General features: G+C 43.2%; 1 protein-coding gene across 2 annotated transcripts in view; it reads left to right on the forward strand.

Moving 5' to 3' along the window:
- ABCC4 (ATP binding cassette subfamily C member 4 (PEL blood group)) overlaps positions 1-25,880 on the forward strand; it is a 228,747-nt gene that overhangs the window by 52,728 nt on the left and 150,139 nt on the right. For both annotated transcript variants that reach the window (XR_012121003.1, XM_073212444.1), the window contains exons 5-9: positions 11,734-11,823; positions 12,864-13,027; positions 14,192-14,317; positions 15,455-15,704; positions 22,965-23,069. Coding sequence is in view for 1 of the 2 variants with exons in the window: in XM_073212444.1 (XP_073068545.1) it covers positions 11,734-11,823; positions 12,864-13,027; positions 14,192-14,317; positions 15,455-15,704; positions 22,965-23,069 (735 nt within the window). In the remaining variant the exon portion in view is untranslated. The remainder of the gene's footprint in view (positions 1-11,733; positions 11,824-12,863; positions 13,028-14,191; positions 14,318-15,454; positions 15,705-22,964; positions 23,070-25,880) is intronic.

The following is a 25,880-nucleotide window of genomic DNA, read 5'->3' on the forward strand; positions in this document are numbered from 1 at the left end:
TGTTTTGGGCTGCATGTGCAAAAGTTACTGGGTGGATTTTTTTGTGTGTGTGATTGTTTATGGGTGACAGTAAGGCAGCAAGTGCAATGTGCCACTCCAGCTGTGCTGACCTCATAGCAGAGTTGTGAGTAGTGCCCCCTGGAGGTGGGCTGCGTATGACACATGGCAGTAATTTACTAATTAGCCAGTCTCAAAGAAACTTGGCAATATTTGCTTTCTTTTAAAAAATTCCACAATATAAACAGATTCCCTCATACTTCCACCAAAATTTAGTATGCCTAAATGTAAATAAAATATTCCTAAGTTGGGGATGTAAGATATACCATTTAATATGGAGAATCTTCTGTTTTCATATAACTAATAGTTCTCTAATATTTACCACTTCTTTTTAATCAGCCTAACAGTGTAATATATCTTATATATATTATCTAAGTGTAATATACCTTACATATCTTATAATATATATATCTTATATATACAATAAAATCTTATAGTAATATAATATCTTAAGTGTTCAAGTTCTGACAAATGTATACACTTGGGTAACTACACTGTAGCCAAAATATTGATCCTATCTGTCATTCAGAATGTCCTTTCTGCCTCTTTCTAGTCAATCATCCCTCTCCACCCAGCTCCAAATGACCATTAATCCGATTTCTATTGTTATAGATTAGTTTTGCCCACTCAAACCTCCTCTAGATGGAATCATCTATTTGTAATGGACTTACTTCCCTCAGTATATCTTTCCCTTAGCATAATCTTTTGGAGATCATTCCATGCTATTGCCTATATCAATAGTCTTTTTGTTCTGTTGCCAAGTATAGGATTCCATTGTATGAAAACACATTTAATTTGATTCTTTCTCATAAAACTTGGGGTAATATTTGGCCATTAAGTCTTTTAAAATTTTCTTTTCTGGCCCATTCTCATTGTTTCTCTTTCTTGCATTCCCTTTATACAGATGTTAGACCATTTGAGAGCATCTCACTGGTCCTTTGCATTTTTCCCCTTTATTCAATGTTTTCTCTCTGGGTCTGAGATAGGATGGTTTCCATTGATCAACCTGACTCCCTCGTTGTTACTAAGCCCACTCGGGGATTTTTTGTTTTTCATTTTAGTGATGTACTTTTTGGTTCTAGAATGTCCAGTTGGCTCTTTTTTATAGTTTGTGCTTTTCCTTGCTCATATTTCCCCTTAATTCTTTGAACATGTTTTCCTTCAACTCTTTGAGTGTATGTATAATAGTTTCTTTAAATCTTTAAAAATCCAGTGTCTGGCCAACTCGTGTTTGTTTTTATTCTTGTTATTTATATATTTTGGTGTGCTTGCTTTTTTATTAAGCAGATTGCTTTCTTTCTTGCTATGGGTTACATTTTCCTGTTTCTTTGTATGTCTAGGACTTTAAAATTATTTGTTGCACATTATGAATGCTGCATCATAGGTCTGTATTCTGAGATTTTTCCAAAGAATGTTGACTTTTGCATTAATAGATAGCTCAGTTATTGGCTGATCACTTTCAACTTGCCTAGACTCGGTTTATGCTTTGTTAGCTTAAATCCTCGGAAATCCTAAGGTGATTTTTCTCCAAGCTTCTCTAACTTGGTGGGACTCAGCCTCCAAGCCCTATGTCCTTTGTGGGTCTTATTAGGTGTTGGTATTAATCTTTTCTTGGACAATACTAGGGTAGGTCTATTTTAGAGCAGGGTTTCTCAGCCTCAGCACTCTTGACCTTTAGGGCTGTGTAGTTCTCTGTCGGGGTGGGGGAGGATGACCCATGGAGGGTACTGTGGGGTGTTGAATAGCATCTGTGGCCTCTACCCATGAAGTGCCAGGAGCACTTTTCTTTAGTAGTGATGACCAATGATGTCTCCAGGAATTGCCATTTGTCCTCTGTGGGGGGTTGTATGTGTGTAAAACCCCCCAGTAGAGAATCATGGCTCTAGAGAGGGGTCTTTAATTCTAAGGCTTGGTCTTTCTGATGTCTCATATACATGCCAGGCTTCAGAATGATGTAGTAGTAAGGCTTCTCCCTGCCTGTGGGCAAGAACTCCAAGACCTTAACTTGACCTTTACTATCTACATTCTGCTTGATACTCAACAGCACAGCATTCTGGCGAGCCTTAGGCAGCCGACCTGGGCCTCTGAAGCCTACCTGTTCTCCTTCCCCTCCCCCGAGACTTTGGGGACCCCTCACTTGCCAGCTGCTGCAGCTGGCGCAGGCTCTGACTTTTGCCTCCTCTGCTCAGTGGGGCTGCTGCATTGTCTGGACTTGAGCTCAGCACGCCAATGGGAAAGCGGTCAGGCTGAGAGCCAGAACATTGGTGGCTTCCACCTCTGCAGAGTCCCCTTCTCGGGGGTCAGTCTGGTGCTGTCTGCTATCCAGAGCCTGGAAATGTACATTTGCCCAGAGTGGCTGCTTGTGGCGGTGGTGGGGGCTCATGCCCTGTCCGTCACTCAGCCTTTAGTCTGGGCAGCGGTCTGCTCCCTGCTCTGGTGGCTGGGGGGCTGTGGCCTCGCAGTGGGCACTCCGTGTACTCAGCCCAGGGTGTGGTCGTGGGAGAAGCAGGACCTACCTGTTCAGTTTCCTCACTGAGACCAGGAGTGAGTGCAGGTGCTAGGCTGAGGGTCACCACATTCTGTCATGAGCCATCTCTGTGCTTAATTAAAGCCCAGAACCTAGGTCCAATCCCGGACCCCCTCCCTCAGAATTCCAAAGAAAAAATCTATATGTTTAATCTGAGCCCTAGGGGCTCTTACCAGGGAAGCTGAGGAAACACTGTCAGCACAATGATGTGGCGTCAGGACAGGCAGGAAGATGTGGCGCTGCCTCGGGAAATGAAAGGGCAGCATGAAAATCGGCCTTCCTTTCCCTGGGGTTTATGCTGAAATCGTGACTGGTACTTACTTTTAAAATTTCTAATTAGGTCAATATTAATTTCTTTTTGGCCTGAAAATGTTTTTATTCATTCTTTTCAGCTGTTTCTCTAGGTTTAGAAGTTTTTGGTGGTTATTTTCTTTAGGTCTTCAAAAGTAATCATTTTTTAGAAATTAATGAATTTTGTATTTTTAATTGTGGTAAAATACACATAACATATAATTGACCATGTTAACCATTTTTGAGTGTAGAGTTCAGTGGCATGAAGTACATTCACGTTATCATGCAGCCATTACCACCATCCACCTCTCAAACTCTTTTCATCTTGTAAAATGGAAACTCTGTGCCCGTTAAACCACTCCTCCCCATTTCCCTCTCTGCAGGTCTTGGTGGCCACCCCTTTTTACCTCCCCATCTCTGTGAATTTGACCCCTTTAGGTACCTAATATAAGTGGACTCATACACAATATTTATCCTTGGGTGACTGGCTTATTTTAACACAGTGAAATGTCCTCCAGGCTAATTTTTTACATTTACTCAGTATTAGGTCATATGTTTACTCAGTAGTCATTGAAAAACATCACTGTTTACCCTGATCTTCAACAGATGATAAACTTTCAGTTGGTTATGGAGAAGGAAGGCAGTTCAGAGGACGCTACCCTCTCTGGCACCCTCTGCTGAGCAAGCAGCCCTGTCTTGGCCGTGTTTTGAAGCCCTCATCTCTCTTCTTCTCCCTCTGGGACCCATTAGCTGAACTAACTGGGTCATTTTCTTTGTTTGTTATCTCCGAGGCTTTACCGCCCTTGGCACCCAGCTGCTATGTGGTATGCTCCCCTCCAGTGAGTAGGGAATGTGTATTTAGAAAAATGGAATTTGGCGAATGGTATGAGAGGTCACTTTGTAGGAGGTGGTTTTCCTCATTGCTCTCCGCTCACTTTTCTCCTAATTCCTTCACACAGACTGATGATAGATACTAAGACATTGCTGCTTCGGGTGTCTGGTTTTGAAAGGGGATGTTGTGAGTAAATTGTCACTGAGTAATGGGTCGCTGTCCCTGTGTGTCCTCTTGCTCTCTGTTCCCTCTGTCACAGGGCATGTCCTGATCACCGCCGTTTTCCTTCTTCCTGTTGCCCCACCGGCTCGCCTTTGCCACAGCTGTTCATGCTGCTTGTTTCTCTGGTTTTGGTGAACCAGTCATTTGGAGCTTCTCTTTCAAACCAAGAAATTAGCAATGGCAAAGTCTGGGCATGAGGGGTTTTGGTGATGTGATTGTGGCTCCACTCTGAACGGACACCATCCACTTGCCCTCTGTGTTCTCTATCTAGGTGTTAGTCAACTTTGTTAATCAGGTTGTAGTCACTTTCCTGAAACTATTTAGTCCCCTCTCACTCGTGGAAGCCTCTATTTTCAGTTCAAACATTAGATTTTCTGGAATGGTCCCAAGGAGCTGGGACACTTCAGGCCCTGCACAGTATTTGACAGGTACGGACATCAGCAAACTGCCGGATGCTCCGTGTGGTGATCACCAGGATGAGGCTGGCTGTGGTCTGCTGGTCCTCATCTTACAGGGGCTGTGGGGCCCGACGGTTCCCAGCGTCAGTGACGGCTGGCCCTCAGAGGTGCCGAGGTCAGGGAATGTGGAGAGACACAGTCCTGAGAGCTTAAGTCCCCAGTCTGACCTCAGAGCAAATATCCCCACCACCCACATGGTAGCCCCCATACTCGGAGGATCACTTGCCAGCTCTGTACCTGTCTTTCTGGACCCTTGACTCCAAGAGGTCCGAGTGGCATAATGAGAATGATGTAGTGAAAAATAAAAGGTGGCCAGCGGAGTTAGAAGAAAGCTAATGGTACACGTGGGAGGGAAATGTCAAATCCTACAAAGCTTGCAGAGGACTTTCTGCACAGGTGTGCTAAGGTGCGTGCTGGCAATGGAAAAGCAGGCAAGAAATGCCAAATGAACAGAGCTGTTAGGTTATAGAGAGTGGCAGGTTGTTGACTTTGTATGGACTTTGTTCTCATTTCCTTGAGTGTCTTCTACAGAACCATAGAGAGAATCTGATTAACTTTATGGCGTGCTCACCAGCATGTTCATAGGGATGGAGATTATTAGGCAGTTCCTGGGTCCTCCCCTCAGAAACCGAGAATAATGACTTCATATTCTACAATCATCGAAGTAGGTGTGGCAGTATTAGTAAGCAAATCTGGGCAACCATACTGGAAAAAAACCTGGCCATTTTCTGCTTCAGGTAAGCTAAACACACTCCCCACATTTGCCTGTTGCAGTAATAAAACCCAGTGTACCTTGCATGGGAACCACATTATCTGACTGACTCCACTCTGGGGCAGGGCCGTGAACCAGGAAGTAAATCCAAAGTGGAAAGGGTGACGCAAGTCCTTGTTTCCCATCCTGAAAGCCCTTTAGGCTCTTACTCAGAGTCAGTTTACTGTGACTTACAATATTATGAAGTCATATCCCAGTTTAGAAGCAGTAGTATGTGGTGGTGATGAGATGGCCTGATGCAGGGGTAGCCTGATATGTCCAAAATAGGTGAAACCCCAAAAGTGTCGCTATCTGTGGCTCTCTGGGAGGAGCGTCCACAAACACGGTGGGTCACTGACAGTGCCTGGGAGTCACGTCGGTGATGAGGAATCTCCATCACGAAAGTGGTGAACTACAGTTTACATCTTTTGTTTTAAAGGATGAATAGAGAAAGATTTGGGCAGAGTTTCTTTTAAAATGAAGAACGGCTTCTTAAAGGGATAATATTTTTCACCAGTCAAGAAAACACCTCTGTGGAAAGAACGTGGTCTTCTCCCCGATTCCTTTGGTGTTATTTACATGTCCACACTCGGATTTTGTTTCACTTCTGCTGATTAAAACACTTGAGGAAGGAGAAACAGTTTATTTTCCAAATTAATGAAAAGTATTACTTGATTTATTTTTTAAAAGTTGAAGAATGAATTGAAAGATGAATATTTTGGCCTCGATTATGGAGTTCTCTTGTAACCGCAGATGTATTTTCATCCTCCAGCCTGAGGAGGAACCTACCGTAAATGGATCCCTGCTCTGATGGAGTTTGCGTTACACAGTTAACAGCGCTGTTCTCAGTGACCATGTAGATTTTAGTCTAACCAACAATGAGATATTTAGATTGTTTTCCTGTTTTTTTTTCTTTTTAATTAACAAGCATCAGTGCAATGAATATGACCAAACCTAAACTTTAGGAAACATCCTTAATTTCTCAGGATATATACATTTCAAGGCTTTTGATATGCCAGATTTTCTTCCAAAGAGCAGTTTATTTACATTCTCTGCAGTGAAATGAGATGGCTCCATACCCTTGCTGAGATTGGACATAATTTTTTTTCAATCTTTGTCAGTTTCATCTATTTCTAGATGAAAAATAAAGCTGCTTTGTTCTTTTTAAGTGTCTTTGAGTAATAATGAATTTGACTATTTGCAAGTTTTCATGAGCCATTTGTGTTTTTCTTGGTGAATTTCCTGCACATGTTCTTTGCCCCCTCTCCCTCTTTTTAACTAGTAGACTTTTATAATTCTTGATATTTAGATGCTCTTGATTTATTAAAGATGTTAATCCTGGGTCTGGCATATATGGTATAAATATAGAGTCCAGTTTGTTTTGTTTGCCCTTTATTGTTATCAAGGTGGAAATATTTTACTTTCACAGGAAAACACATGTAACCAAATAGTGTCCTTTTATCACTTGTCCACTTAAGGAAATGTGGAGCCAAAATGTTAGTATAACAATGATGCATTGATTTGCACGTTGTTTTCTACACTGGACATTAACTGTTTTTTACTATGAAATATACATTGTATTAGAACCAAACTCTAATTTTCTACATTAGTGAGGGACAGTGGCAATTTTACTTGATTAAAAAAAAATACTAAGTGCCTGTTCTCTGTCATGACAAAATAAGGCATGAATACTTTTAGCTTATTTTCTCATCTACAAAATAGGAATAATTCTTTCTTTATAAGGTTGTTTCTTATTTGGTTGTCTGACTTGGAGTTGGTGCTCAGTAAAGAGCAGCTGTTTTTATGATCATGATGATGTAAATGAATATGACAGGGTCTGTACACTCCATAAGCTGGTAGTTCCTGGGGGCAGCAGACGTATAATGGATTATACTAGATGCTTCCCTGGAGGTGTGAACAGAGTGATTTGTTTGTTGGAGTTTTCTTTTTGTTTTTGTTTCTTTGCTTTGAGTCCTATGTAAAATTTTAGATTATTCGTTTTATGCCTTTATCCCTTTTTAATGTAAAAGATTTAAAGCCAGAAGTTTCCTCTGAGACTTGCTTCTCTGTATCCCACAAATTATGATTTATTTTCATTATCATTTACTTACACAAATAATTCTAATTTCCCTTGTCATGCCTTCTTTGCTACATGGTTATTTAGAAATCATGTTGCTAATTTCCAAATATTTGGGGTTTTTAGAGATACCTTATTGATTACCAATTTAGTTCTCTTGTCATCAGACATTCTGTGTAACATTTTTGCGTTTATAAATTTATTGAGATTTATTTTACGGCCCCAGCATAGGGTCTGTATTGATGAACTTACAGTGCGTAAGAAAAAGCTGTCAAGCAGTTAATTGGTGGTTGTGTTCCATAAACATCAGTTAAATTTATTTGATTTTTTTTTTTTTGGTCTATTTGTATCAATTACTGAGAAGGGGGTGTTGAAATCTCCTACTGTGATTGTGGAGTTTTCTAATTTTCCCTTCAGTTCTGTTTTTGTGTCCTATATGTTGAAGCTCTTTAATTTGATCCATACATATTTAGGGATGGTGAATTGTCCTTCTTACATGAAATGTCCCTTTTAATCACTGGTATTATTTCTTGTCTCCAAGTTCCCATTGTCTAATATTAGTATAATCACACCAGATTTCTTGTGCCTACTGTTTGCATGGCATATCCTTTTCCATCTTTCTATGTTCAGCCTATGAGTGTATTTAAAATGCATTTCATGTATACAGCAAATTGTGTCTTTCTTTTATTAATCTAGTGTGGCAGTCTCTGGCTTTTAACTGAGGTATTAGTCTATGTATGTTCAGTGGTAAATGTAGATGTGATTGATTTAAGTCTTTCATCTTGCTATTTATCTTCTATTTGTTTCATCTGCTGTTTGTTTTTCCTGTTTTCCATTGGAAATTTCATTCTTCACTCCTATAGGGTTAATTATATATTTTTTAATAGTCATTTTGATTCCTTTATTGGCTATTTTAGTGTCTTTTTGTGTTTTTAGTGTTGATTTAAGGATTCAAATAGGCAGCTTAGCTTATTAATTATTATTATTTTTTGAATGTTAATTTGGACTACTTTACATAAAATGTAATAAATATACAATAGTAAAATTCTATTTATCCTTCCTCACCCAGTGTGCTATCATGTATTTTATATCTACATACACAGTGCAGTTACCATTTTTTTTGCTTTAAGCAGCCAGTTGTCTTTCAGAGAAAGTAGAAGAAAAAACATAACCTTTTATGGTTACCCACATATTTGCCATTTTGTTTTCTCTATTCTCTTCTGCATATCTGAGTTTTCATCTGGTATTACTTCCTTTTAGTTTGAAGAGTATCCTTTATAATTTCTTATAGAGAAGGTTGGCTAGTGATAAGTTCTCTCAGACTTTATCTGAAAACATCTTAATTTCATGCTCATCATTTAAAGGACACTTCTTCTGGTTATAGAATTCTGTATTAACAATTATTCTTTTCCTTCCTTGAACACTATAGATATGGTTCCACTGTCATCTTGTCTCCATTGTTTCTGATCGGTCAGCCGTCAACTGTATGTAATGTGTCATTTTTCTCAGGCTGCTTTGAAGACTTTCTCTTCTTGGTTTTCAGCAGTTTGACTGTGATGTGCCTAGTCATGGGTCTTTTTGTTTTGATCCTTCCCAGGGTTTGCTAAGATTTTTATGTATATAAATTAATATTTTCTACAAGACTTGGACATTTTTAGCCAGTATTTCTTAAAATATATATTTTTTCTTCCTTATTACCTTCTTCTAGGACTCCAATTACATGTGTGTTCCAGAGCTTTGTATTGTCCCGCTGAACCCTCAAGCTTTTTTTCTTCAATCTCTTTTCTGTTGGTTCTTCAGATTGTAAACTAAAAGGGTTAATGAATCTGGGGACAGATCAATGGAAGTTTTCTGCTATTAAAATTATCTAGTATATTTTTCATATTGTACTTTTAATTTCTAGTATTTCTGTTTGTTTTTTTATAGCGTTTCTCTCCTGAAACTACCTATCCATTCACTTATTATAATCATATTTTCCTGTAATTCCTTGAACATATTTTTAATAGTTTTATAGTTCTCATCTTCTAATTCTTAAATGTGGACCATCTCTAGGTCTATTTCATTGCCTGTATTTTTATTTTTTCTCTGATTGTGGGTCACATTTTTTTGCTTTTTTTTCACATGTCTAATAATTGTTTACTGTGTTGGACATTTTGAGGGATAACATTATAGGGAGATGAATTAAAGAATTTGAGTTTCATTCTAGTAAACAATTCCTGTAAGACTGGTCCTGTCAGGATTGATTTTATATCTACCTACCTACCTAGCTACCTACTTACTTGTCTATTGATCTGTCTATTGCAGATATTTCCATTTTAAACTTAATTCCAGTACATCGTTCTTATTGTAGAGTGTGATCCTCTTTACTAAGGCCCTTGCAGATTCAGTGTCTGAGGCACTTACGAAGATCCCTATTCTAGTTGGGCAGAAACTCCAGTGTCTCCTGTTGCTGCATGACCTCTAGCGTCTCCCTTCAGCATTCAGCCCCACCTTGCTGCTAATTCAGTAAATCCTCACAAAAACTTCTGGGGCTTACCCTTTGCTATTCTGGCCTGCAAATTCCAGACTTTCCTGCAATTTGGGACAGTTGTCTCTTCCTCTGGGGCTCAGTGAAACCGCAGTTTTACTTGGGCAGAAAGCCAGGCCAGTCATGGGGCTGCACTCTCTATTCCCTTCTCTCAAGGCTCGCGGTCCTGTGCTGCCACTGGTTCAGTGCCTGATAACAGCTGCTCCATATGCTTTGTCCAGTTTTATGGTTTTGTTGTGGAGGGCAAGTCCAGTACTAATTATTCTTTCATGGTGGGAAGCAGAAATCTGGCTGGTTGCTTGTAAGCTATGTCTCCCTCATTAATATTAATGACAATGACATGCCACACTATTTTTTTTATCCTAGTTGGAGTATGACTGATTTTCTTTTCATAGATCCTTAATTTCTGTGTTGGCTACAGTGTAATCATTAACGTGTATTAACTTTTGTTGCAGAACTAGCCTTTTAGTCCATCATTATGCTCCAGCACAGCACAACTGAATTAGAGGTAGCCCTAAGGGCACACCCAGAGGAACTTGTGTACAAATTGTCATCTGCACCATCTTACCTATAGTTCTCGTCAGCTGCAGTGATAGCCCATCAGTGATCATTACAGTTGAGAGCAGTTGTCTTGAGAATTCTTGAAAATGATGAGTTTAGAATCATTCTGCCTTATTTTAATTGTTAAAATCTGGTATCATATATCTACTTCTTTAAAATATATAATGTATTTTCTTCATGAGGGATACATGGATTGTATGTAAAATTGGCTTTAAAAATATTTTCAAAATAACTTGCAGTAATTCTGTACAGTAAGGTCTCTTTCTTTCCTGTAGGGCTATTTCTATATGTATATTTTTTTGGGTGGGGGTAGTTTATATTTTGTGATTAGTTTGCTTATATTTGCATAGCATTTTTTTCCTTTTCAAAGGCTTTTCACTTATGTTGGCCCCCCTTTTCCATTCATACAACCCCAGGGCACAGTCTTGTCTTGTTACCTCTTGCCTGGACTGTTTCAGTGGCCCCGGATTCTCCCAAGAATATCCTGGCCAATCACTTGTGTGATTTTATCTTCCTGAAGTTGAATTTCTCTCAATGTAAAGAAATATTCACTGTCCTGTTTTGCCTTACAGACTCCTTAGCTGTTTTCCAGCTCAGTTCTCTCACTAGATTTTGGGTTTTCTTTACTCAGCTGCTCCAGTTTCCTTTCCGTGACTTCTCTGCATGCCACAGACTTCCTTTAACCACAGTGCCTTTCCCCTCACTCAGAATAGTTTTTCCTTCATCGTCCAAGGGCTGCCCCTCCCCAGTGTCACTCATTTGAAACCTTACCCAGCTACTGCACTTACTGTCCAGTTCACATGTGAATTACAGGTGTTGTTACACATCTTGTCCCATGTCTAAGGACAGAGAACATGCCTCTTCAGTCATCGTATCTTCTGGAGCATGGGGTGTCCTGCACCCAGTGCATAATAAATAATCTGTCATCTCACTCTTATAGGAGCCCTCTGATTTAGGCAGGGGGAGGGGTCATTTCCATTCACAGAAGAGGAAACTAAGACGCAAAGTGTCTATGTGACATCATGCACAGAATCAGTGATGGATTACAGGTCACAGTCCAAGTCCACTGATGATTTTCCTTGAGTTACCTCTCCTCTCTCATCTAATTAGGCTCAGAATTACTTTAGTTGGCTTGTAAGTATAAATTTACATCCTTATATATTTTGGGCATGTCTAAAAATTCATCAAAATGGTTTGGGGGAGTTTGGTCCCCCTGTTCTTCCTTTTTGCTGTTCTAGTGGGGTGCAGCTGCTGCCACATTGAGGAGTTGAAGGCTGAACTTGGGCCCTTACAGTCCTGCTCTTCCGGGTCATCCTGCTTGTCTTGACTTTACACAAGACCCCATGAAACTGTGCTCTGCTTTGCTGCTTTGAAGTGTGGCTTGGTATCGCTGTAGGAATCCAATTCTTGATTTCCTTCTCTTATTTCAGGCACTTCGCCTTAGTAACGTGGCCATGGGGAAGACCACCACAGGTCAGATAGTCAATCTGCTGTCCAATGATGTGAACAAGTTCGATCAGGTAAGCTGCCCCAGAGGCATCCTTTTGTGATTTCTACCCATCTTACTTAGCTTATGGAAAGTCAGGTGCCAGTTTTTGGTGTAGACTGGGATTCCATTGAGGACAGACAAGGAAGTGTTTTTTATCCAATTTTCATTGCTTCTGTGTGCAACACAGCTGTAATATTATTTGTTGTCCTCTAGATGAGAGTTTTGTTTTTCTACCATTGTCTACAGCGTACTTCAGTGATAAATAGGCAGACAACAGTATTCTTGCCGTGCTTGGGGAAACATACCCAGCAGTCCTCCTGGCATGGCCCTTTGCAGCTCCTTGTGTGGCTGTTGGCAGCTGGCTTGTTTTTCTCCTCCACTAGATGATGAACCCCTGGTGGGCAGGAGTGGTTCATATCCCTGTGCCCTGTACAGTGCCTGCTGCTTGGGAACCCTGTTAATAATGCCAAATAGCTGAGCCCTATCCAGAAACAACCCACTCTCCTCTGTCGTCCACATTTTTTTTTGCCATGTGTGAGTCTATTACATTATCCAGGATATTATAGTTGCTTGTCAGATCTATATTGTGCTAGACCACTTCTATTTCAGTTATTCATTCATCAAATGCAAAGTAAGGTCCTTCCTCAGTTTCAGGGATGAATAAGACTTAGTTTCTGTGCTGGAGAAACCACAGCCTGTCAGGGAGATAAATAAATATACAAGTAATTACTACAGAGTGTGGTAGGTGCCTTAAAATAAGTTTTGCTGGAGAGCCCTGATTTTATGGCATGGAGAGTTTGGGTAGACCTGAGCTCATCTGTGGGGTCGACAAAATCGAGATCTTCCTTCCAGTGCAGCCAGTCAGTCATGTTCTCCCTGGAAGTCCCTGAAGCCTGCCCTGTATGGACTTGGAAAGGCTTCACCTGGGGTAGATACTTGGACTTCTGCTTCAGCAAGTTCAAAAGCAACCGGGATCATTTGTGCTTCAGTGCCTGGAGCAGACTGTGTCTGTGCTAAGTCCTTATTAGTTTTTGCATAGAGTCTTAGAAAACTTGGTCTTTTTCTTTTAAGGTAACAATATTCTTGCACTTCCTATGGGCAGGGCCACTGCAAGCTATCGCAGTGACTGCCCTGCTCTGGATGGAAATAGGAATATCATGTCTTGCTGGGATGGCAGTCATAATTATTCTTCTGCCTTTGCAAAGCTGCTTCGGGAAGTTGTTTTCATCACTCCGGTAAGAGAAACACTAGTTTAAAAAATAACTACTGTGTATTTGGTAACATCTGCTGTCTGTGCAATGTATTTGTTCAAAAACAAAACAGATGCGCTCCATGATCTCTTCCTTCAGGTGTGTTGTAGACTGTTCAGGCTTAGCTAGTGGGGCTCCAGCCTTGGCCAAGGCTAGGCTTGAAGTGGGAAAGGTGAAGGGGCTCACTGGCTCTTCCTGGCTAGCTGTCAGGCACCATACTTGCAAAAGGAGAGAGTCCTTAACCAGAATTTACACATAGTGAAGTTATTTAAACATGTATCAATAATATCTTAAATATCTACTTGTAGACCCAGTTCTAGCTGCATGTATTTTTGTTTTGCTTCTGTTATAGTCATTTTTGGTATGTATATGTGCGTTTTGGTTTCAATTCAGTGTTTCCATTAAGTTCTAAGCTGCCCAACAGCGAGGTTGATGTTCATGATGTCTTTATAAAGCCCCACAATCCTAGCAGCGATTGTGAATCAAAGTTGGCTGGTGATGAAGAGTCTAATGGTGATGAAATGAATTAGACCTGAACCAAGTCCCAGAGGGTTGGACGTGGGTCGTTGTCCAGGTCGTCAGGTGGATGGGGACGTGCTGTTCGAAGAGCACTGAGTTCTTCCGTTTGTGTCATTTTCTGCGGTGTTTTCTCCACTGGAAGTTCCTCTCTGCTCTTTGCCATGGAGAAATGTTCCTTGTCTTTTGAGCCTCTTCCTATGCCACTGGAACTCGGGAGCCTTCTCTGCTCTCCCCTCTCCCAGTAGAATCTACAGCCCTCTCTTTCCTGGTCCCCCCCATGTCTTTCCCATTTTATTACACCACAGCCAGTTGTGATACTGCTAAATTCAGGTGCCTTTCTGCCTTCCCTATCCAGCCAGGACCTCCTAGAGTGGATGGTTTGTACCGCCTCATTTTCATGTCTTCCTTAGCAAATGTTGCAAGTTCTCCAAAATACTTCTTGAATGGGGATGAATCGTTGACTTCCTAAGTGAAGTCTTTCTCCATTTGCCGTGTGAGTAGGCCGCTCTTGGGTTGTCATTGCAGACAAGTTGTAGGGAGTCATTGATCCCTGGTCTCTGCCTGTGCCCACTGCCAATAAGGAGAGGTGGTCAGTGGTCGCTGGCTCACCGCTCATGTCTCTCCCCTTAGGAGTAAGACGGCAGCTTTCACGGACGCCAGGATCAGGACCATGAATGAAGTTATAACTGGCATCAGAATAATAAAAATGTATGCGTGGGAAAAGTCATTTGCAGAACTTGTTACCAACTTGAGAAGGTAAGTTTTCATATATGTCACATCATATTTTTGTACTTTGTTGTTTCCTATTTTCACCAAAAGGTTTTGCCAAGTCGTACTAAGTCTTCACATTAAAATGTGAAATACTCTCCACTCCACCATCCTTCATGTGGCTGTAGGGTTAAGTAGAATAGCACAGAACAGCATTTTAACCTGCTTTTCTAGTTATCATCTTCTTAAAGCAAAAAACACATATGCTTCTTACTTATGCAAAAATGAAATTCCATGTTTCTTAATACCCCAGATCCTAAATTAGCAATGATTTTCTCAATGATTTGAGAATTTTCCCATTTAAACTAAAGCTATAATTTATGTTAATGTAGCACAAATAGGAAGATAATAGAGACTTGGGTATGTCTGTGTTACACCAACTAGATGAATCAGTATTATTCATTCCAGATGGAGCCATGGAAATACTGTTCCTTTTTGTTTTGCTTTAGGTCTGTAGAAAACTTTTCAGTCTTTGATTTAAATATTTGCTTAGTTTGCTACCCCAGCACATGGTACCTATATTCTGATAGCACCTGGTCTCCTCTTATTTTTGCAGCTTGGTGGGCATGCCCCTCTCTGCTTCAGACACCCTCATCTTCATTCTTCTCGGGCCTCTGCTAAGCCTGATTAACTCTAGCTCAGTCTTTTGCCCTGGCCCTGCTTCTCCCAGTGAGATGCCTCTGTTGTGTGCTCCTAATGGGGCCTGTGCTGGTGGCTTCTGTCTCACACACGATTTGGGGGTTGCATGTATTCTTCTCCCACAGGTTCATGAGCTCTTGGAGGGGGTAGGCTCTGTCTTTCTCTCATCAGTGAGATGCCCAGCACAGGATGTGTGTTCACAGATGTTTTCTGAGTGAATGTTCAGACCTGGACCAACTGACCCAGCATGTGAAAGGCTAGCACAAAGCCTCCATGGAGTTGGGTGAGGGAAGTGGTTATGAAGCATGCGGTCCCTGTGTTAGAGCCGGTCCCGGGTGTGCGCTGGAGAATATTTCCGTAATGTGAGGGGTGGCTTCTCTTAATTTGGGCCCACTCCCTAGAGTGGGCCACGTGCAGAAAGCACTTGGATTCCTGACTTGGGCATTGATGCTTCCTTTAAAGCCTGTATGCTACTCTCTTTTCCAGAAAGGAAATCTCCAAAATTCTGAGAAGTTCCTACCTTAGAGGAATGAATTTGGCATCATTTTTTGTTGCAAGCAAAATGATTGTTTTTGTGACCTTCACCACCTATGTGCTCCTCGGCAATGTGGTCACAGCCAGCCACGTGTTTGTGGCCATGACACTGTATGGGGCTGTTCGGGTAACGGTCACCCTCTTCTTCCCCGCGGCCATCGAGAGAGTGTCAGAGGCAGTCGTCAGCATCCAGAGAATCAAGGTTTGGTGACAAATAATGTTTTTAAGTTGTAGGTAGATTTTAATTAAAATGCCTCCTTTCATTTCCAGTTAGGTGAGGTTTAACTCTCTCTTGGCACCAAAGACTGTAGCCATTCCAAAATGCTGTATGCTCTCCTCTGTCTTCTCAGGTAGAGCGTGCTGCAACAGTGTAGAACTGCTGCTTACTTACGGCAGCAACAGGAAGAGTGGCCCAGGGCTCCGGATATATAGCTGAAGACTGCAGGATGATTAAAATGTCTAAAAGCAGGAGAAGCAACCACATTTTCACTCCTGTGCTAACTGGAGTGGTTGAAAGCGACTGTATGCAGTCCTGAGTGACTGAGATTCCTCTCTGGGTTAGGGAGGAAAGCGCTTGCTGGAAGGTTCCTGATGCTTGGGTGGGAGGAAGGGCTTGGACCTCAGTCTCTGCGATGTGCTGCGTTTGTTCCCATGTTTGGGTCTTTGCTCACTCCGTTCAGCCCCTGGGTTGCCTTCTCTTCTATCCTCCTGTCCAGCCCCCAAGCTGTATCAGTCCCTCAAGTCTGATCTCAGGCTTCATTTTATGTACCAGACCAGTGTGGCACTGCTCAGCTTCATGTCAGATGAGTGGTTCTGGCTCCCTGGGAGGATTCTAAGCCCCTTGACAGCAGACTGTATCTGATAGTCATTCTGCATAGTGCCCGGCCCACATCGAACACATAATGGGCATCAAATAAATACTGGATTGACTAAAACAATGGCTGCAAGAAAAGGCTGGAATCCAACAGAGGCCCAGGGTGGCCCAACTTCTACTGAAAAACAGAGGGCTGCAGACTGGAGCTAGGCTTCCTGTTACTGGGCCTCGGGGGGCTGTGCTGCAGGGCAACTGGATCTCACCCAGCCCGGGAGCAGATCTGGGTGCTGCCCTTGTGCTCTGTGTCCATCTGTGTATCTCCGACCAGCCCGACTGGACATGACGGCTGTACTGGACATGATTTCTGAAGCAAGTCTCCAGCCTGGCTCCTGGGCTGGGCTCTTAGACCTTGCAAATAATTAGAAACACTCAGTTTTTTTTACTTGGTTTACAAAATTAGTCTGACTGTCTTACTGGCCATCATGAAATAAAAGAAAATTAAAACCATGTGGCTTTATGCTAAAATGCATCTGGAGACAGAATTCCCTCTGGAAATGAGGTCAGGCTGGTCTCTTAAGGCCTTCTGCTGATGAGATGAGGCCCACCTATATTACAGAGGCCAAACTCCTTCACTTACAGTCTACTGATTTCAATGCTAATCTCATCTAAAAAAGTACTTTCACTTTACCATCCAGATGTGCTTGAGCAATTATCTGGGGACTGTGGCTTAGCCAAGCTGACACATTAAATTAACCATCACACCCTCTTAAATCCCCATCTCTTCCTGTGAGCTTCTCAGACGTGACTTTGTCCTCACTTATCTCATGTACTGAAGCCATTTGTTTATGGATTTCTTTCCCTCCCTGAAGCCCATACTTCTGAAGGGCAGACACAATGCCTTGTTCATCTCTGTGCACCTCACAAGAGAGCAGGTGCTCAGAAAATGTGCAGCTGAAGGGGCTGCCCTGCCCTGTCTTGTCTGTAGGATTCTGCAGGCACCTAATAATTGAGCATTGTTTCCATGGAAAGCAATCCCTTTCATTCTCTGATGGGTTATGTGGTGCCTCAAAGAATATAGCACAAAAGGGGTCCTGCAGAAGGTTGTCAGGGAGCTGTGGTCAAATATTTGGGTAGATTTTTTATTTTTTTTTCTGCCACAATGCAACTGAACTGTGTGAGGCTAAGTCCTTCCCATGTAGATGTGTGCAGTGACATTCAAATGGTGACCTCCTGAAAACTTTTCTCCTGGGGTTTACTTTGTCAAGGTACCTTGTGTCCTGCTAGGGGAAACATCTTTGATTTGGACTGGGAACCTACATTTTCACCTCCTGTACACAAAGTTTCCAGCAGGAAGGTGGGCCTAGGAGTTCAGAGATCTGTTCCAGTAGTGGTTTTCAGTAAAAGTGAAATTTTATGGCAAATGGCAGAGAAGAAGCCTGGTGAGAAAGACTGGTGTTAGCATAGCAAACTGCTGAGTGATGGTGGTGAAGTAATTGTTGAAACATCTTTTTTCTTTAGATCTCTCAGACTTTATTTCAGCCCTTTGGGTTTCTGTAACCCTTTAAAAAATTTAGTTCTCTAGTTCATCAGAGGCCCTTGGAGTGCTTATTAGAAGTAAATTATCATGCCTGGGAGATTCTTTCTCACTAGGTCTGGGTTAGGGCCCAGGGTGTCTATGTCTTTAGCAAGGGCCTCTGTGTACTTGAAAAAAAGCCACATTTGGGAAACATTGTCCTTGTGGGGAAAAAAAGCACACAAAAACTGAAGGTGCTTAACTAATATAAAAGACATCAGGATCACGTTAAGACTGATGACAGTTTTGAGGAAAAGCAGACACCTGTCTTGGTTTAAGCTAGACATGTTGGGGGCACGTCTGGACTTTATTCATCTTCAGTCACTTAGTCCACAAAATGATTGACTGCCTGCCTTAGGCTGGGCACCGTACTAAGCGTGTATGTACAAGGGTAAGCGGTACACAGAAGGCTTCCCTGCTTGGATTTATGTATCATCAAGGGGGGAGGATGAGGCAGTTAAATAATTAAATATAAAACTCACTGTTGATATGTGTTTGTGTGTCATTAGTCCTTGGAAGAAGAAGTCCATGGTGGTGTCGTGAGGTGTTTTAGCAGAGACACCGATGTAATAATGGAGGTAGTGCTTCCTGGAAGGCTGGAGAAGTTACGTGTGTGAGCTTAGGGTGTGGGTGCTGTGGGGGCGGGTGGACTGGGGAGGTAGGAGGCTCATGCTTTGCATTTACTGGGGCTGGTTATGTGGAGCACGTAGGAGACTGTGATGGGGATACAGCCCGACAGACAGCATCACGGCATCGAGGTGTTTATTAGTGCTTTTGGAGCTTACCCTGGCTGTGGCCTGGGGACTGGGTCAGAAGAGGTGGGGGTAGAGACCCAGTGCAGAGGCAGGAAGTGAATGCGGTGAGACTGAAATAAGGTGGTGTGTGTGGTTCAGATTAAGATGAAACAGATTTGGCCAGTTTTGAGAGTTGCTCAGGAGCACATCTTGAGTTGGGTGTCGAGGGAGGGGAAGGGTCAGCAGAAGAAGGGCTCATGGGCTTCTTTGGATTTTTTGGCTGCAAAATTATGGGGAGTCAATGAACTACAGAATGCTAGAAGTGGACCATGTTTGGGGAGGAGGAGATGATGAGTCACAGGTGCCTGCCATGCATACTCCCCCCAACAGGCCACATGAGCCCGCCTCCTCGCCTCTTACCTGGCAGAGGTACTAGGCAGTGGATTCCGTACCGATGTAGTGTCCAGTGTTCCCTTGCTTCCTTTCCCTGACTCTCACTGGATGTGCTAATGTGCAGTTAGAAGGTGAAAATGGCAGCAGGAGAGGAAGAAAAGGCCCACTGAGCGTACTGACCAGTAATGCGAACCAGGCAAGGTTTGCCCATGGATGGCCTGGAAGTGCGGCAGGCACACAGAGTGTAGAAAACGCTGTGTCTTCAAGCCCACGGCCGCACTGCCTTCCGCGGCCTGGGACTCGGGAGTTTGGGGGGGCATCTGGCATGGTGTCCTGCGCGTGTTCCCGCGCTCTGGGAAGTTGGTCCACCACATCTGTGTACCCCTGAGATGGTGCTGTGGTCCATACCCGTGGGGTTAAAGCTACATGTGGGCTTTATATTGTACTGTTATCTTTTTTACACATACTTTTCAATTTCCTTTTCCTTGTGGATAGAAAATGAAGGATTTATTATAGGCCCCAAAAGTTTCCTTAGTGACATTGAATGAGTCCAATAGGATTATAAAAGATCTTGTCTGAACTTCAAAGTACTGAAAGTCTTCAGCGACTTCTGCATCCAGGAAAATGTGTCTCTGAGCTTATATTGTTCACAAAGCTGCTTAGGTTTTGTGCCTATCCACCACTCTGAAGTCAGTCTTTTTTGGCTCGAGTTCTGACGTCTGATGCTTTCCCGCATGACCTGTTCTGTGTATGCACTTCATGACTTTAATGGCACTTTAATTTCAGCATTTTCATCAGCCTGTGCACTAGAGAAAAATCCAGCCAGCACTTCTGGCACCTGTACAAGCTGTTCGTGTGTTGAATGGAGTCTCATTTAACCACTGGAAGATTGTGACTTCTTTCTCCTCTCAGACCTATTATTTATGGACACATGCTCAATAGATTTACAACTTTACTTGGTGTACATTCACTTTTCTGTCTTCTTTTGAAAGTGGGGAATTTCTATTCTGCTGTGCACACACTGGATATTGTGTTTTATGTCTTGGTAATATGCATAAGGTCAAATCAGAATTTTATTCTGTCTAGACAAGATTTATAACCTATGTAATCTTTCGCTTGTTGCTGTGTTAGCTCATACTGTGTAAGCATGTAGTGATAGAGTCATGCTTAGGCTCATCTGAAACAGCTGGATGTAGTCTGTTCATTCCCTTGCGGGTATCTGGTGTGCTGACTCTTTTTTTGTGAGGCTTGACGCTGCTTGGAGTTGGGTCTGTGTCTGTAAGGGCGTGAATGACACAGTCTCTACTCTGTACATGACTTCATATGCCTGTGGAGATTCAGAAGGAGGGAGAGCAGGGTCAGCTGGGGCCATCCTGAGCTGGTTCCTGGTAGGATTAGCATTTGAGATGGGCTTAGAAGGGCGGGTGGGATTTTTACTCAGGGTATAAAGGCAGAGGCCACTTTGGGAGTGTGGATTTAGGTGCTGATGGGTCACTGAAGAGTTGTAAGCATTGTGGACATTCTCAGAGGTGTTCTAAGGACGTCACCTCTAGGAGTGATGTTTGGGATAGGCCCGGTGGTGTTGGGATGCTGGGGAAGGAACCAGGAAATATAGGGAGGCAGCAGAAAGAGTTATATCAATATTTCAGATGATTGGTGGGGAGATTCTCAAATATGTTCTTTCAAGAAGAATGAAGAACTGGGGAGAAAGATGAATTGTGGCACAATAGGCAAGAGTTGCTACCTGGTTGACTTACAGGGGAGTTGGTGTGGAATGAAAAATCAGGCAGTGGTGGGTTTAAAACCTGCAAAGGACTCCACAGACCACTGTCTACCTATTCTGCTTCCTTGCTAGACGGGTTTGGGGCTGATTGGAGGTGCAGTGCCCAATCCTAAGGTTTTCAGTAAGCCTGGAGGGGGGAGGAAATGAGGGGGCAAACCAAATCTGCTAGCTGGGTCTTTGGGAAAAAATGCATAGGAACACATCACCCTGTTCCTACACAGAAGTAAGTTTTTGTGTTGAGGTTTGGTCAGTTCTTCTGAAGTAGAATGTTGCAATCAAATTTGTAGCTTTGTGGCACGATTGACAAGAATTTTTAAAGACTTAAAGGGTGTTTACAATTTTTAGAATAAGTGACTTATGTGTTTTCTTCACAGACATTTACAAATGTTTATTCAGTTGCCTCTGGTATTGTTCAGGATTAGGCTTGCCTGTGCATCCCACACACCCACGTTAAGGCTCCTTACACAAGGTAGTTTGTTTTTTCTCTCACACAAAAATCCTTTTAAGGTTCTGTGTCAGTTTTCAAGGACTGCTGTAATGAAGTACCACAAATTAGGTGGCTTAAAATAACAGAAATTTATTGTTCCATGGTTTTGGAGACAGGAAGTCTGAAATCCAGGCACCACCAGGGTGAAAATCCCTCTTGAATCTGTAAGGAAAAATCCTTTCTTGCCTCTCCTGGCTTCTGGTGGCTGCTGGCAAGCCTTGGTGTTTCCTGGCGTGCAAACGCATCCCTCTCATCTCTTGCCCATCACGTCGTTGCTGTTCTATGCATGTGTGTTTGTCTCTGTGTCTCTCTTCTTCTTACAAGGACACCAATCATATGGGATTTAGGGCTCACTATGCTCTAGTATGCACTGACCCTATTTCCAAATTAAGTCAAATTTTGAGGTAATTGGGGTTAAGACCTCACCATGTCTTTTTGGGGTGACAACATACTCCCCATAACAAGTTCCATGGATGAGGCTCCATGGTGTTAGGGATCCATAGTCTTTCTTATTACTCCACTGGGTGTGGCCTTGACCAACTTGGCAGCTTCCAGGGTCCTGGCCATGGGGTGGAGGAAGTTCCCTGGATGCTGTCACTTTCCACTGGTTTGAGCTTAGTTGCATGGCTACACGTGGCTGCATGGGAGGCTGGAAAGGGTAGTTCTTGTTCCAGGCTGCCATGCATCAGCTAAAAATCAGGAGTTGTGTTACCGCAGAAGAATGAGAGCAGCTTTTGAGAAAAGCCCATGGTCTCTGCCATATACAAAGTTTTGAGTGGTCTCAGTTGTTCATTCAATTTCGGTACCACTGCAGCTTTCCTCACTGAAATATGTCTAGCATTTGCAGAGCAAGAAGTTTTCCTACGCACGATTGCCTTAGATTTGTGATGGGCACAGGCCTTTCTTTTACTCAGTGAAATTGCACCGAGTAGCTGCTGACTAGTGTGGAAAATAGCAAGAAGTGGAAGATACGCCCATTCTTGCTGTCGAGGAGAGAGTACTTAACTAAGAAAAGACAAGTGATCGTCAAAAATATGCTAGTAAAATATTCTTTAAGAGATGAGAAACTATTACTGGTACTTGATGAGATACTACAGAGCATTTTCTTAGAATGATGACTTAGGTGATAGTTGATGATGAGTAGGGATGTTGATCTGACATGCATGGGGAGCCAAGCGCAGTGCCCCGAAGTGCCCAGCTAAAGATCATGGCCAGTGACTGGGCAGAACCATGGTTTCCATCTGGATTTTCTGCCATTGGTCTTGTGTTCCCCACCTACCCTTATGTGCCACCTTGATTTCTGAAAGCCCAGGAATGGCCTTTATTTAGCTTTGTGTTCCTTGTATTTTGCATGGTGCTTGGTGCATAGTAGGAATCATTTCCTACCAACTCTCATGTTTATTGTTGGTGACACAAAAATAAAACAGTAGAATGTCCAGATTCTAAATGTGTTCAAGTTTGGAGCTGTGTTTTCTCATTAGACAGAAACCAGTACCCTCATGGAGAAAGATGGCCTTACAGCCATGAACTACAGTATGTAGCATCTTCTGATGTGAACCAATACTTTAAATACTAGATAGGCAGTATAAGTGTAATATTGCAAATCCCAGGAAAGCAGTTATTTTTGCCTGTGTTTTTCCTGCAGATTAAACATTATGTGTTTTTCCTTTTCCTGTAGAAATTTCTGTTACTTGATGAGATACCGCAGAGCAGCCCTCACCTGCCATCATCAGATGGTAAACCGATAGTGCATGTGCAAGATCTTACTGCTTTTTGGGATAAGGTAATAATTCCTCCATTACAAGATCATGACTGCCAAGACAACTGGTGACATAAATTTTATAGAGAATTTTGAGATTTTATTGAGTATGAAATGTGACTTCCACCTTTATTGAAAGTTATGTTATAAAAATTCTCAAATTAGGAATAAGGTTTATAATTAATAGAGGTTAAGAATGAAATCAGCGTAATGTATTTGTTATGTTGTTCTTTATCTCATTGTCAAGAGGACTTTGAAAGTATTACCACATTGTGAACTGAAAGTGTGTAAGTTTGTGATGCTAGAATTTTCAGGATTGGACAGACAAGTGCTACCGTATGGAATGGGTTAACTAACACAGACATTAAGTTGTTACAGACGAGAGACTTTGGGGAATCACTGTACATTTTTTATCTTGACATTTTTTACCTTGATGTTATCAAACCATCTTCTTACATATTGAGTGAGGCCTATGATTCGGATCTTTGAGGTAGGTGAGGCACCCCATTCCAGTTTGGGGGGCAGGGTGGAGGCCATGGTAAGTGCCTGTAATTCCAACTACAGGTGTTCACTGTGCGGCCAGCTGACAGGTAGAGAAGGTGAGGTCGCAGGATTTCCCAACAGTTGGTCTATTTCTGACATTTAGGCAAACCGGAAGAACAACAGAGACCACTCTTAGTTCTCAAACTTGCAGAATCACCGCAGACCCCTTCATCAGCAGCTGAAATGCTGCCCTTGCCTGCTTCCGTGCTGCTCTGCGGACCCCGGTGCGGCCGTGCGGCTTAGGCAGGCAAAGAGGACCCACACCACGGGAGAGGGGATTTCATACAGGGAATTAGTTTTGCAGGTGATGAAAGAGCTAAAAAAGAGCAAAGAAGGCAGCAGGGGTGGGTGAGGCAACCCAGAGATTAACAGTGGCAGGAAGCCACTCCCGCCTGGGGCTGGAGGGACACAGGGAGGAGGTGGCCTTCAGCAGAGGGTTGCCTGGCAGGATCCGAGCCCAGGAGGCTGGCTGCTGGCAGGAGGCAGGAGTGGGACCACATCTGTTCTGGGGCTGTGCAGCAGGCACGGACTTGGGCACCATGGAGGTGACGCGGCCATGGCAGAAGGCTGCTGGCAGCCACTGGAGGTGCTGGTGGGTGCCAGCATCTCGCCTCTCCTGCCTCCTGACCTCAGACGGTGCGCTCCAGGGCTGAACTGGAGTTGGCTTGGAAGTTTGCCGGAGCCGGTGCTTCTGAGCATAGCAAGGGAAGCGGAGGAGTGGGGCTGAGAGCGCACTGGTGCTTGGCCCCCTCTTCCCACCTCCACTCCGCCTCTGCCTTCTCAGTGTGCACGTGTCCAAACTCTGTAGACTTCCTGTCTTTTCACGCCTGTGACTCTAAGTGTCGTGCCACCTGCCTCGTGTCTGCCTGCCATCTCATCATTGCTTCTTTGCACAGAACACGTCACTGCACCTCTGCACGTGGAAGCTCATGCAGGCGCATTACCGACCCCACACTTTGTACCTTCCTACAGATTTCCTACTGTTTGGTATTTCTCATCACAATACACTTCACGCACCTGTAGAAAGCACCCTTAAAATTCCATTATAAAGACGTACCCTCTGTGAATGCTGGTGAGTTAGATAAAGCACTGAGGTAGCTAACACACACTTCCTAGGAGCTGTTACCAAATTTCTTTTGCACCAAACTGCGCCACATTGTAAAAGCTGTTTTGGTCTTCTCCAGGAACTTAATAGCGTGTCCCCATTTTCACAGCTTGCCTTGTGCAGAGCACCCCATCTGTTGTCCTGGCCTTGTCTGTGCATGGATTGGGACCCATGCTAGGGGTAATTAGGGCCTTTTAGGTTAGATCGTGGATCAGAGAGCCCTTGGGTCAGGGAGGGGCTCAAACATTGGGAGTTTTGGTGGGAGGCTGAGGCACAATGAAGCACATGCTGTGCTGGGAGGTAGGAGAAAGGCCTGGACTCTAACTAGCTCCACTCAGCCAGGTGGGTAGGCAGGGAAGGTTGTCTCATTGACCCCAGTCTCATTCATGAAATGATTGGACTTTGACGGGGTTTCACTCTCTGAGCTGTACAACTTAGGATCCAGTGGGAGCTTCTAAATCTCCCTGGGGAAGGGCTTCATCCGTGTGGTTCACTGCTGCGCTCCTGGGGCCTAGATAGTGCCTGGCACAGAATGAGGGCCCAGCCCACGATCCTTGCATCCGCGTCTGCCCAGACAGGGTATCCGGGGAGGAAGGCCCCGCCGCGGCGTCCCTGGCTGGCGCATGCTGCCCCCTTCTGGTCACGCCGCGGCACTGCCCCATCCTGAAGCCTGAGCAGGGAAGGGAGCTCCCTCTCCCTCCAGGACAGACAAGGAGCTGTGAGGTGTGGTGACAGGAAGCTGATGTTTGCATGTGGCCTATTATTTTGTAGTCATAACTGAGTCAAAGGTAATAAAATAGCAACTAGTTGTTAGACACGGAAAAAAGGAGTGGAGAAGCTTAAAAAAAGTTTCTGTATTAAAATCCAGCTTCTTATCGGTGGCTTTTATAATTCTTATAAAATCTGGGGCTATTTTGTGTGTGTGATTAAATGCAATTCTCATTATTTTAGTATGTGACCACTTACTAAATTATTTCCAGAGAAATTTTTCATTGAGAAAATGACCCAGGCCTTTTATTTTTCCTGTGGTGCTTTTAATCTTCCAGGCATCTTAATGATCCTGTTCCACTTGAGATGTAGAGCGGTTATGTAGCTCACGTCCAGAAAGTGCCCTTGTTTGTGGGAAGGGTTAGCCCAGCCGGCGCACTCAGCTTCTTTAGATTATCCGTGGGTTTAATCTGAAGTCG

The sequence above is a fragment of the Manis javanica genome, chromosome 9 (genome assembly GCF_040802235.1).
Source record: "Manis javanica isolate MJ-LG chromosome 9, MJ_LKY, whole genome shotgun sequence".
Taxonomy (NCBI): domain Eukaryota; kingdom Metazoa; phylum Chordata; class Mammalia; order Pholidota; family Manidae; genus Manis; species Manis javanica.